This window comes from Bombina bombina, chromosome 1, assembly GCF_027579735.1.
Source record: "Bombina bombina isolate aBomBom1 chromosome 1, aBomBom1.pri, whole genome shotgun sequence".
NCBI classification, from domain to species: Eukaryota; Metazoa; Chordata; class Amphibia; order Anura; family Bombinatoridae; genus Bombina; species Bombina bombina.
In genome coordinates, this window is record NC_069499.1 from 450,028,266 (window position 1) to 450,042,517 (window position 14,252).

The 14,252-nt window shown below is 39.8% G+C and overlaps 1 protein-coding gene across 1 annotated transcript in view; it reads left to right on the forward strand.

Moving 5' to 3' along the window:
- The window catches only part of DYNC1I2 (dynein cytoplasmic 1 intermediate chain 2), a gene marked incomplete in the record, with an annotated part of 278,955 nt that overhangs the window by 226,242 nt on the left and 38,461 nt on the right, over nt 1–14,252 (forward strand). Inside the window, 1 exon segment of the mRNA XM_053698430.1 lies at nt 2–43. Within this exon segment, the coding sequence (XP_053554405.1) occupies nt 2–43 (42 nt within the window).

Here is a 14,252-nt window from a genome sequence, read left to right on the forward strand (position 1 = left end):
CACTTCATCATTTGATTGGACGGTAAAATTGTGGACTACAAAGGTAAAATTTTATTGGAACACAAGGGGGAGCTATTACAAAAGAAACAAAATATGCATTACTTGCGAGTGATATTGTGATGATCCCTTGCTTATAAAACAAACAGGGAATGTTTGAAAGTAAAAACCGTTTTAAGGTCATTGATCAATACAAACTATATTGTTTTTATGGGCAATCAGCTGCCCACATCTCATCATATGAACAGCTTTGAAAAGGAGACATGCTGCAGTAGTCAGGTGGAAAGCAAATGTTTTTACCCATGGTAAGTTTCAAACATAAGTGCCTTGTTCATATATTAATCCTGATCTATACTAATAAGTGCTGAGGCTGTTGGAAATAATTATGTAGTGCATTATTTCAGTAACTTAGTTAGGAATGACAGGTGTGGTTATGTTGTTTTTGCCATTTTACAGGCTTGTGATAGTTGAATACTTCTGCCAGTTTTAATGCTGGTAAATTTTGACTACGGTTTAATTGCTAGTCGTATACTAACACTATATCAGCAGAAGGCAGTTATTTCACTATTCCATTTGTGCTGTAAAGACTTGCAATGCAAGTTTATGGCAGTCTGAATTGCATGAACCTTCCTTCCTATTTCACCCTTTCCCAATAAAGCAGTAAGATAGGATTTGCCACCTACATCAGGCACCATGTTTGTGGGATTATTTTTAAGTATGCATAGCTTCTAATGTGCATGCTGTGTTATCTCTGTTAGTATGCGTTTACTCACCAATTAAAGTGATGGTAAATCCTAGTGTTTTCAAAATGCTAGGATTTACTGTCACTAAAAATGAAAACAATGTTCAGTGATCACTTTGTAAAAACAAGTGCTAAACTTACCCTTTCACTAAACTCAGTGGTCCCGCCCACGGCACAAAGCTCTTTTTTTTTTTCTTTTCAATAAGGTGACGTTTCCACCTCTAAGTCACTAATCGTGCTAGCCGTACGGCACTTTTCTGTATGCTAGCATGGCTACTGGTTTAGAGATGGAAACGTCGCCTTATTGAAAAAGAGTGCTGAGCCATGGGTTTAGCGAGGAGGTTGCGACACAGAAAGGGCAAGTGGAGGACACTTGCTTGCAAAGTGATTACTGAAATTCGTATTTATTTTTAGTGATAGAAAATCCTACAATTTCAAAAACACTAGGATTAACTATCACTTTAATGCACTGGTTTTCAAACCTTCCCTCAAGCCTCCCCAACAGGCCAGGTTTTCATGATTACTCCTGGATGAGAGCAGGTAAAATAACTGTTTATTAATCAACTGATTATTTCACCTGTGCTGTAGTTGAGATATCCTCAAAATGGGGCCTGTTAGGGAGGTCTGAGGAGAGGTTTGAAAACCAGTGGTTTTATGTGACATTTTACAAAGTGAGAGAAAAAAATATGCAGTTTGTTGTTTACAGAGAAGATGGCTTGTGAGATTAATCATACACTTGCACACTTTTTTTAATTACTTGAATGATACTTTGCAAATCACTGTCTTATAGCATATAATTGTGAGTCCTTGAATACCGTTTAGTTAGATTGCCAGGGGACATCCCTGCCAAGTCAGATAGAAGCTGAATGTTGCATTCTGCTACATAGTGATTGAGACTTCCAAATATCCAAATATTTTCATTGTCTCTTACTCTGCTCTGTGTTATTTTTTCTGACAAAAAGATGAAGAGGAAAAGGATATTTCTATAAAGCTGACATTTGACTAATGTTTAGTGTGCAGAAAAGTAAGGATTCGATCTATAATCATTAGAAGAATTTGTGCCTTTTAGTCAAACTAATACTTTAGACAGCTTTCTTGATATTCCCCTTGTCATTTTTTTATCTCTTCAGTCCCTGTAAGTGTAGTGATGCCAGAATTCTCCAAGGAGAGATTTATGCAGAAAATAGTGTGCAGAGAAGAAATCTTCTGATAATGTGTAGTACATGTTTTAATGCTTAGATACCAAAAGAAAACTTTTTATACATTTCTCTCACAAGCAGAACCTCATCGGTACTTGTGGGGTATATGTCATTGACGTAGGTATAAATATTATCCAATCCTGATTGAGTCAAGATTCCACCTGTTTAATACAGACATTTTTTTTAGACGACTAACACTGCAGTGTTTTCTGTCCCTTTTGGTTTATGATTTTTATTGTTAAATCCTTGTGATGTTGATATATATATATATAAGAAACAAGAGAATGCACTCTCAGGACTTCTTAAAAAAAAAACAATTTAATGGAACGTTTTCGGGGTTCACAACCCCTTCATCAGCATACCAAAATAGACAAAATACAACTCATTTATAGTGTTTCATACAAATTAAATCACACCAACCTTAGTGCCTCTCCAAAAAAGTGCGCCAATATTTCGAGCTTGGAACGCATCTTGCGTTCCAACAGTGCTGTCCAGAAACCGGAAAATTTCCATACATCACTTCCGGTTTTCGGTCCCACTATGTAATCATAAACTTATTAAATCTACATATTTTAACAATCTTATGTGACATACTAGTGTAGAGATCATCAAATAAACCAAGTAAGCAAACATGTGGAACATTGCCACAAAATACCTGAAAAATGTGTCAAATAAATATGTTGATAGTGTTTGTGCGTCGAGTTGGCATGGTGACAGTAACCAAGGTAATTGTATACAATATAGATTACCCATAGGTGTCATTACCTGTGTTAAGTTTAAAACAATATACTTTAATACCGGAACAAGCAACTTCTGAAACGCGAGGCCCAGTGGATGTTTAGACTGGGCACGATACAACCAGGCGGCTTGAATACCATGCCGGACTTTAAGAGCCTTTTGTGATCAACAATTGAGGTGCCACATACTTGGGGTATGTCAGGTGGACATTGTGGCTCCGTTTTGTTACACACTTCATTTGCCCCTATTTTTAGGGGGAATGATGTGTACCTAACGGCACGGTGCATGGGTGACATCTGTCTCCATCTTCTCCGTGGAAGCCTGGTCTGCCCTGTGCAATTACCCACTGTTCAAACACGCACCCACCAGTCTTATAGTAGATATGATCACTACTTGGAGAAGTTTCTAATGTTGGGACTTTATATATGAGCTATATGTCCTTATCATTATTCTTTCTATCTTGCCATATTGGTGGCTTTGCTGCCATGTTTGAGGCTACAAATACAAAATAAGGTTACTAACCTTGTATATCTTCCCAGCCATTATATATTCACCTGCATCTATATTTGGGCTTATGTATGTTATAACCGCCCGATGGCTATATTTACTTTATATGAATACGATGTGATGCCCCAGCTGTACAGTCTATAATTCATATAGCCCTACAATATCCCACATATTCCTTTTATCATATATTCCTCTCATTATATGCATTTATCTCATATTTATCTGTTTGCATATTGATTGAACTAACATTCATTCCAACTGTCAGTTGGTCCAAGTTACCCTCATACCATATTGATGTCACTACTTTGATTTTTTTCTATCCATATCTGCAGCATTCCATTTGTTTCTTATTTAGAAAATGTCATTCCAACCACATGTACTGATACATAGTCCAATTGTTATTTTAATTAGTAATGAGCTAGTCAGGCATGAATATATGTTGTTTTGCACATTAAGGAAAATCCTCTATCTATCAAGTTGGTATTAAAAGTATATGGTTTTTTAAACTTAACACAGGTAATGACACCTATGGGTAATCTATATGTATACAATTACCTTGGTTACTGTCACCATGCCAACATCGACGCACAAACACTATCAAATATTTATTTGACACATTTTTTCAGGTATTTGTGGCAATGTTCCACATGTTTGCCTACTTGGTTTATTTGATGATCTCTACACTAGTATGTCACATAAGATTGTTTCAAATATGTAGATTGAATAAGTTTATGATTACATAGTGGGACCGAAAACCGGAAGTGATATGTATGGAAACTTCCGGTTCGGTCAGCACTGTGGAACGCAAGATGCGTTCCAAGCTCGAAATATTGGCGCACTTTTTTGGAGAGGCACTAAGGTTGGTGTGATTTAATTTGTATGAAACACTATAAATGAGTTGTATTTTGTCTATTTTGTATGCTGATGAAGGGGTTGTGAACCCCGAAAAACGTTCCATTAAATTGTTTTTTTTAAGAAGTCCTGAGAGTGCATTCTCTTGTTATTTTGATGCTGTATCATTGCACCCAGGCGAGCTGTCTATCGGTGGGCTGAATTGGAAATTGTTTACTATTATATTATATATATATATATATTCCCAGCCCAAAATGTTACTTGCTACTTTTTGATCCCACCCATACCACACCCACAAACCTCCTTGCATATGTTTAGCAATTGTGAAACACTTTGTTGTAAAGTAATATTTTTAATGTTTATCTTTTATACCATGACTTAAATAATGCTACATACATTTTAATAATTTAACAAAAATAAGTGCATAGCAGTTGGCAACATCACCTAGGGTTCTGGGGAAGACAACAGCTCCCCCTCCTTTCTCTCTCAGGTCATATCTTTTATTTTTGCTCTTTCTCTCTCTCTCTCTCCTCTCTCATCTCTTTTTTTACTTTTTTGTTCTCCACTCTTTCTTAATGCTTTCTTTTTCTCCACTCTCACTTTTCCTCTCCAATCTCTTTTCTGCCCCTGTTTCCCTTCAGAAGTAACAATCTAAGCACTAATGGAGTCCCTATAGCCTAGAGGAATATCATATCCTCGACCTTTCATGGATATATAATATCCCTTTAGATCACATTTGTAGCAGGTAGCCCAGCATTCACCCACTAACTTTCATTTGCCACTGTTAAATTTTTCACTTGCCAATGGCTAGTGGAAATTTTGATATATGTATATATATATATATATATATAGATAGATAGATAGATTAGATATATAGATATAGATAGAGAGATATAGATAGATATAGAGAGAGACTAACTAATAGGGTGCAGTTACTTTTTTCCCCATATCAACTACACTTAGACTAGTTCTTCCTACAGTACAGAATTATTTGCATCTTTTCTTTTACAAAGATATGACGAGTCCACGGATTTCATCCTTACTTGTGGGATTTATCCTCCTGCTAATAGGAAGTGGCAAAGAGCACCACAGCAAAGCTGTATTATATATAGCTCCACCCCCCGTCATTCTCTTTGCCTGTGTTAGTAATAGGAAGAGGTAAAGTGAGGTGTTAGTTTTAGTTTCTTCTATCAAGATATTTTTTGTTTTAAAATGGTACCGGTGTGTACTATTTTTTTTTTTCCTCAGGGAGAAATTATCAGTCTGGATTCCCAAGAGGAATGAAAAGTTCCTTTTTTTCTCCCATGAGGTTGATGATCTTAGCAGACATTACTAAGATCCATTCTGGTTCCCACAGAGTTCTGAAGGTAGTGCAAGAGAAATCTTCAGTGTGGAGACCGGTGTCATGCTACAAGCAGCATTGTTATATCAGAAATGGCTGGACATTATTCCCTGTAGGGGATGGGGTAAGCAGTAGACATATAGGGACTATGGGTTACTGATCTTACTGGTGCTTACATAATAATAATTTTGGTTTGAACGTTTATTATGGGCTTGACACTGGGGAACTGATTTGTTGATTAAGAGGCTGCTGTGTTTTTACTATGCAAGGCAGCAGGCAGACATATTGACTATGTGTTTTTAAAAGTACACTTGGGGACCACATGGCTATGTAAACTGCTTTCCATGCGGTTAGGGATATTGTGAACACGACGCCCATGGTGGGTGGAGCCTAGTTAACGCGCTCAGACGCGCAGTTTTCTCCTGACTAGAAGGCAGCAGACATTAGCTCCGGTGGAGCCAAAAGTGGATAAGTCATCACCGGATCGTTTGTTGATTCAATCCGCAGTACCCGGGGGCAGGTAAGCGCCACAGCAGAGCTGTGGCGAGGTGCAGTGGCTGTTATTTTTGTTAAAGTTTTTTTCAGGTTGATTTAGCTTTTGCTCCATTGCTGCAAAAATTTTTGGAAAATTTAAACTGATTTGTTTGATTATTTAGTACAAAAAAAAAATCGTTTTTTTAGTGCTGCACAGTAAAATTGTTGCACTTTTAATATTTAAAGGCGCAGTACATTTTTTTTTTGGAATTTGTTTAATTCGTTATTAAAGGTTAATTACGACTATTGTGGCTATTTCTAGTCTGTTTAACATGTCTGAACTTGAGGGAAACTCCTTGTTCTATGTGTTAGAAGCCATTGTGGAACCCCCTCTTACTTTGTGTACCTCCTTGTACTGAAAGGGCCTTACAATGTAAAAAGCATATTTTATGTAAAGAAAGTGTGCCTAAGGATGATTCCCAGTCTGAAGAGAATCAGGATATGCCATCTAATTCTCCCCAAGTGTCACAACCATAAAGCCCACACAAGCGACGCCGAGTTCCTCAAGGGCGTCTAATTCTTTTACTCTGCAGGATATGGCTGCAGTTATGTCAACTACCCTTACATAGATATTATCTAGGTTACCAGGGTTACAGGGTAAACGCAGTAGGACAGGAATTAATGTCAATACCGAGTCCTCTGATGCTTTGTTGGCTATTTCCGATGTACCCTCACAGTGATCTGAGTTGGGGGTTAGGGAAATTTTGTCTGAGGGAGAACTTTCGGAACCTGGAAGTATGTTACCTCAGACAGATTCGGATGTCCTTTAAATTTAAGCTAGAACACCTTCGCCTGTTACTCTCGGGAGGTATTGGCGACTCTGGATGACTGTGACCCTATTATGGTTCCACCAGAGAAATTGTGTAAAATGGACAAATGTCTAGAAGTTCCCACTTACACTGATGTTTTCCGGTTCCTACGAGAATTTCGGAGATTAAGAAGTGGGATAGACCGGGTATACCGTTTTCCCCCTCCTAATTTTAAGAAAATGTATCCCATTTCAGACACCATTTGGGACTCCTGGCAGACTGTCCCTAAGGTGGATGGAGCTATATCTACCCTGGCTAAACGTACAACTACTGTATTCCTATTGAGGACAGTTGTGCCTTCAAAGACCCTATGGATAAAAAAATTAGAGGGTCTTCTAAAGAAGTTATTTATTCATCAGGGTTTCCTTTTACAACCAACAGCCTGCATTGTTCCAGTAACTACTGCAGCGGCTTTCTGGTTTGATGCCTTGGAAGAGTCTCTTAAGGTTGAGACTTCCTTAGAGGATATTTTGGATAGAATTAAGGCTCTTAAGCTAGCTAATTCTTTTGTCACAGATGCCGCCTTTCAAATTGCTAAATTTGCGGCTAAAAATGCAAGATTTGTCATTTCTGACATTACTGGAGTTAAAGGTCATGCTCTACCTCAGGATAGGTCGGTTAAAGGGACAGTAAACCTTAAAAATAATGTTATATAATTCTGCACATAGTGCAGAATTATATAACATTACATTAGCCAAACTTTGTATATCATAATATTCCCCTTTTCTCCAACATTGGTGTGTCGGTCCACGGCGTCATCCTTACTTGTGGGAATATCTCTTCCCCAACAGGAAATGGCAAAGAGTCCCAGCAAAGCTGACCATATAGTCCCTCCTAGGCTCCGCCCACCCCAGTCATTCTCTTTGCCGTTGCACAGGCAACATCTCCACGGAGATGGTTAAGAGTATGTGGTGTTTAGTTGTAGTTTTTTTTATTCTACTATCAAGAGTTTGTTATTTTAAAATAGTGCTGGTATGTACTATTTACTCTGAAAACAGAAAAAGATGAAGATTTCTGTTTGTGAGAGGAAGATGATTTTAGCAGACAGTAACTAAAATCGATTGCTGTTTCCACATAGGACTGTTGAGTTGAAGTAACTTCAGTTGGGGGGAAACAGCAGACTTTTCTGCTTAAGGTATGACTAGCCATATTTCTACAAGACTGTGTAATGCTGGAAGGCTGTCATTTCCCCTCATGGGGACCGGTAAGCCATTTTCTTAGTCTCCAATACAGAATAAAGGGCTTAATATGGGCTATAAAACTGGTAGACACTTTTATGGGCTAAATCGATTGCTTTATTTGGACATTTTATACATGTTTATGCTGATAATTCACACTTATAAACTTGGGGAACGTTTTTTAACGTCAGGCACTATGTTAGACACCTTTTCCAGTCAGGAAGGGCCTTCCCAGTTGTAGGCTGAGCCTCATTTTCGCGCCATTACTGCGCAGTTGTTTTTGAGTGCAAGACATGCAGATGCATGTGTGAGGACCTGAAAGTAGTTGGAAAAGTTCCTAGAAGGCGTCATTTGGTATCGTATTCCCCTCTGGGCTTGGTAAAGTCACAGCAAAGGCTGTAGCTGGGACTGTATAGGGGTTAATTCTGTAACCGGCTCCGGTTTTGTTATTTTAAGGGTTAAAGCTCTGAAATTGGTGTGCAATACTTTTAATGCTTTAAGACACTGTGGTGAAATTTTGGTAAATTTTGAACAATTCCTTCATATATTTTCACATATTCAGTAATAAAGTGTGCTATTTCTTCTGCTAGAAGAGTTTTCTGAGTTATCTGCTCTGCAGTGTTCTCCGCCCTATCTGGTGTTCCATGCAGATAAGGTGGTTTTGCGTTACTAAGCCTGGTTTTCTTCCAAAGGTTGTTTCTAACAAAAATATTAACCAGGAGATAGTATGTACCTTCTTTGGGTCCGAATCCAGTTTCAAAGAAGGAACGTTTGTTACACAATTTGGACGTAGTCCGTGCCTCTAAAATTCTATTTAGAAGCTACAAAAGATTTCAGACAAACATCTTCTCTGTTTGTCGTCTATTCTGGTAAAAGGAGAGGTCAAAAAGCAACTTCTACATCTCTTTCATTTTGGCTTAAAAGCATCATCCGATTGGCTTACGAGACTGCCGGACGGCAGCCTCCTGAAAGAATCACAGCTCACTCCACTAGGGCTGTGGCTTCCACATGGGCCTTCAAGAACGAGGCTTCTGTTGATCAGATATGTAAGGCAGCGACTTGGTCTTCACTGCACACTTTTGCCAAATTTTACAAATTTGATACTTTTGCTTCTTCGGAGGCTATTTTTGGGAGAAAGGTTTTGCAAGCCGTGGTGCCTTCCGTTTAGGTAACCTGATTTGCTCCCTCCCTTCATCCGTGTCCTAAAGCTTTGGACCGGACACACCAATGTTGGAGAAAACAGAATTTATGCTTACCTGATAAAATTACTTTCTCCAACGGTGTGTCCGGTCCACGGCCCGCCCTGGTTTTTTAATCAGGTCTGATGAATTATTTTCTCTAACTACAGTCACCACGGTACCATATGGTTTCCTCCTATATTTTTCCTCCTGTCCGTCGGTCGAATGACTGGGGTGGGCGGAGCCTAGGAGGGACTATATGGCCAGCTTTGCTGGGACTCTTTGCCATTTCCTGTTGGGGAAGAGATATTCCCACAAGTAAGGATGACGCCGTGGACCGGACACACCGTTGGAGAAGTAATTTATCAGGTAAGCATTAAATTCTGTTTTTATTTTGTAAAAATACCGCTGTTTTACAGACCCGCTCTCTGTACTCTGCTGAGCGGGTCTGTTGTTTTTACTGAGCGCATTGGGCCAGCTGTATAGTCACAGCCCGGCCCGGACCGCGCCATTAGACACAGTGCAGCTCGCTCCCGCTGTCAGACAGAGCAGGAGCTAGCTGCACTGTGTCTAATGACGCGGTCGGGCCGGTCTGTAAAACAGCGGTATTTTTACAAAATAAAAAGGGAATATTATGATATACAAAGTTTGGCTAATGTAATGTTATATAAATCTGCACTATGTGCAGAATATATAACATTATTTTGTAAGGTTTACTGACCCTTTAAGAATAGGGGTAAACAAAATAATTTTCGTTCCTTTCGGAACTTTAAAGGAGTACCCTCTTCTTCCTCCACAAAGCAGGCCAAGTCTGTCTGGAGACCCAACCAGGCTTGGAACAAGGATAAGCAACCCAAAAAGCCTGCTGCTGCTACCAAGACAGCATGAAGGGGCGGCCCCCGATCAGGGACCGGTTCTAGTAGGGGGCAGATTGGCTCTCTTTGCACAGGCTTGGGCAAGAGATGTTCAGGACCCTGGGCACTGGAAATTGTGACCCAGGGGGTATCAACTGGAATTCAAGGGATTTCTCCCCAGGGGGAGATTTCTTCTTTCAACATTCTGTAAACCAGATAAAAAGAGAGGCGTTTTTAAATTGTATGAAAGACCTCTCTACTATGGGAGTAATTTGTCCCGTTCCAATACTGTAACAGGGACAGGGGTTTTACTCCTATCTCTTCGTGGTTCCCAAAAAAGAGGGAACGTTCAGACCCATTTTAGATCTCAAGAGTCTAAACAAGTGTCTCAGAGTTCCATCGTTCAAGATGGAAACTATCCGAACAATTTTCCCAATGATCCAGGAGGGTCAATATATGACTACCGTGGACTTGAAGGATGCTTACCTTCATATTCCTATTCACAAGGATCATCATCAATATCTAAGGTTTGCTTTTCTGGACAAACATTTTCAGTTTGTGGCTCTTCCCCTTCGGGTTGGCCACAGCACCCAGGATCTTCACAAAGGTTCTAGGGTCCCTTTTGGCGGTACTCAGGCCGCGGGGTATAGCAGTGGCGCCTTATCTGGACGATATCTTGATTCAGGCGTCGACTTATCATCTAACAAGGTCTCATACAGACAACAGTGTTATCCTTTCTGAGAACTCACGGTTGGAAGGTGAATCTAGAAAAGAGTTCACTAATTCCACAGACAAAGGTTCCCTTCCTGGGAACACTCATAGATTCTGTAGCAATGAAGATTTTTCCGATGGAGGTCAGAAAATCAAAGATTCTAAATAATTGTCGGACCCTTGAGTCCAATCCTCGGCCTTCAGTGGCCCAGTGTATGGAGGTGATTGGATTGATGGTGGCAGCAATGGACATCATTCCATTTACTCGGTTTCATCTCATACCGCTGAAACTGTGCATGCTCAGTTAGTGGAATGGGGACGAATTTGTCTCCTCTGATAAATCTGGATCAAGAGACCAGAAACTCTCTTCTTTGGTGATTGTCACCGGATCATCTGTCACCAGGGGACATGTTTCCGCAGACCCTCATGGGTGATAGTGACAACGGACGCCAGTCTACTGGGGCTGGGGTGCAGTCTGGAATTCCCTGAGAGCTCAGGGTGTGTGGACTCAGTTGGAGGCTCTACTTCCAATCAACATTCTGGAATTGAGAGCAATATTCAATGCGCTTCTGGCATGGCCTCAGTGGCTTCAGCCAAATTCATCAGGTTCCAACTCGGACAAACATCACGACTGTGGCATACATCACATCAGAGAGGAACGAAGAGTTCCTTAGCGATGACAGAAGTATCCAAGATAATTCAGTGGGCGGGAGACTCACTCTTGTTATCTGTCAGCAATCTATATCCCAGGTGTGGACAACTGGGAAGCGGATTATTTAAGCCGTCAGGCTTTTCATCCGGGGGAGTGGGAAACTCCATCCAGAGGTATTTGCCTCTCTGATTCTTCGATGGGGCGAACCGGAGGTGGATTGTGATGGCGTCTCGACAGAATACCAAACTCCCAAGATACGGCTCCAGGTCGAGGGATCCTCAGGCCGAACTAATAGTTGCCTTGGCAGTTCAACCTGGCATATGTGTTTCCACCGTTTCCTCTCCTTCCCTGTGTGATCGCTTGGATCAAACAGGAGAGAGCTTCCGTAATTCCCACGCAGGACTTGGTATGCAGATCTAGTGGACAGGTCCTCTCTGCCACCGTGGAAACTACCAGTGAGACAGGACCTTCTCATTCAATGTCCTTTCCATCATCCAAATCTAATTTCTCTGCAGCTGACTGCTTGGAGATTGACACGCTTGATTTTATCTAACCGGGGATTCTCTGATGTGGTCATTGATACTTTGATTCAGGCACGTAAGCCTGTCACTAGAAAGATCTATCATAAGCGTAAATATATTTTTTTGGTGTGAATCCAAGGGTTACTCATGGAGTAAGGTTAGGATTCCTAGGATTTTGTCTTTTCTCCAAGAAGGATAGTAGAAAGGGTTATCAGCAAGTTCCTTAAAGGGACAGATTTCTGCTTGGTCAATTTTGCTTCACAAACGTTTGGCTGGTGTTCCAGACGTTCAGTCTTTTTGTCAGGCTCTACCAGAATTAAGCCTGTATTTAGACCAATTGCTCCACCTTGGAGTTTGAATTTAGTTCTTAGTGTTCTTCAAGGGGTTCCGTTTGAACCCATGCATTCCATAGATATTAAGTTGTTATCTTGGAAAGTTTTATTTTTGGTTGCTATTTCTTCTGCTCGTAGAGTTTCAGAGCTTTCAGCGTGTATAGTTGTGATTCGCCTTATCTTTCATTCTGATAAGGTGGTTTTACGTACCCAAACCTGGGTTCCTCCCTAAGGTTTTTTCAAATAAGAATATTAATCAAGAAAATTGTTGTTTCTTCTTTATGTCCTAATCCTCCTCCTAAGAAGGAGCGTAAGTTGCATAACCTGGACGTGGTCCGTGCCTGAAGTTTTACTTGCAGGCGACTAAGGTTTTCCGTCAATCATCTTCATTATTCATTGTTTGTTCTGGAAAGCGTAGGGATCAGAAAGCTACGGCTACCTCTTTTCTTTTTGGCTGAAGAGTATCATCGTCTGGCGTATGAGACTGCTGGACAGCAACCTCCTGAAAAATTACGGCTCATTCTACTAGGGCTGTGGCTTCCTCATGGGCTTTTAAAAACAATGCTTCTGTAGAACAGATTTGCAAGGCTGCGACTTGGTCGTCTCTTCACACTTTTTCCAAATTTTCCAAATTTGATACTTTTGCTTCTTCTGAGGCTGTTTTTGGGAGAAAGGTTCTTCAAGCAGCGGTGCCTTCCGTTTAGGTTCCTGTCTTGTCCCTCCCTTTCATCCTTGTGCTATAGCTTTGGTATTGGTATCCACAAGTAAGGATGAAATCCGTGGACTCGTCATATCTTTTGTAAAAGAAAAGTAAATTTATGTTTACCTGAATAAGTTAGTTTCTTTTACGATATGACGAGTCCACGGCCCACCCTGTTCTTTTAAGACTTATTTTATATTTATTTTTTGTAAACTTCAGTCACCTCTGCACCTTTAGCTTTTCCTTTCTCTTCCTAAACTTCGGTTGAATGACTGGGGGTGGAGAGGGGGGAGGAGTTATATATACAGCTCTGCTGTGCTGCTCTTTCCACTTCCTGTTAGTAGGGGGATTAATCCCACAAGTAAGGATGAAATCTGTGGACTCGTCATATCGTAAAAGAAATTAATTTATCAGGTAAGCATAAATTTGCTTTTTCAGATTCTCAGTTTTTCTTTTTAAAGGCATAAACTTTCTTGCACTCATGGCTTAGTTTTTTGAATTAATTGGTTGCTTCAGATGCGTATTATTTTCTCTGGTGTAGGTTCTGCTTTTCTTGAGGTTGGTAAACGATCTCTAGTTAAATCACATAAGGCTTGGGCACATTTTGCTAATGTTTGGGGGGGGGGAGTAATTTCCATTTGGAACTCTGTTTCCCATATTCTGGATATTTTTCCAAAATGGCACTTTTTTGAGTGTGTTTTTTTTTTAATTCCCTCCATAACATCTGGAAAAAATATTATTATTTTTTTTAACTATTTTGTAATTTTTTTAAAATGATTTGGAATGGTTGTCCTGTCTTCAAAGATTGTGTTTCTCCATAGGATTGGCATTTTATTCTTTAGGCTCTTCTTTTTTTTAGTGTAAAATGATTGCTTTTAGACTCTAATGCTGGTGGCTTTGTCCACAGCCGATTAGATGTGTTTTTCTTTGGGTTTCTCCTTAGCTGATTCTTTTTTTTTCTTACCAGAATAAGGTGGTTTTTCAGAATTTACCTTCATTTCTGCTGATAGTGGTTGCTTCCTGGGATATTATGGTTTCTAAAGGGGCAGTGTGCTGTTAATTTTTGTTTTCTCAATGTGTTTCCAAATACTTGTTATAAATTAATAGGAAATTGTTTCCTTTAGGTATTTTTGTATGTGAATAGCTTTTTATGGTACCTGAATCCACAACCCAATACAATGGGCTAATCTTGTAGAGAGAGAATACCTTATACTTACCTTGTATAATTATTTACACAAAGTCCTTCTCATCTTCTTTATTACTGTTTACGCAAAGTTTAATACTTAGAGAGAACATTTTAGTACCTCTCTGTTACAGCCCTGCCACTGTGGCATTATTTTATCTAACCTTCTTGATTTCATGTTTGTTTTGTAACTAAAGTTCAGAAATATTTAAAGGGACACTGT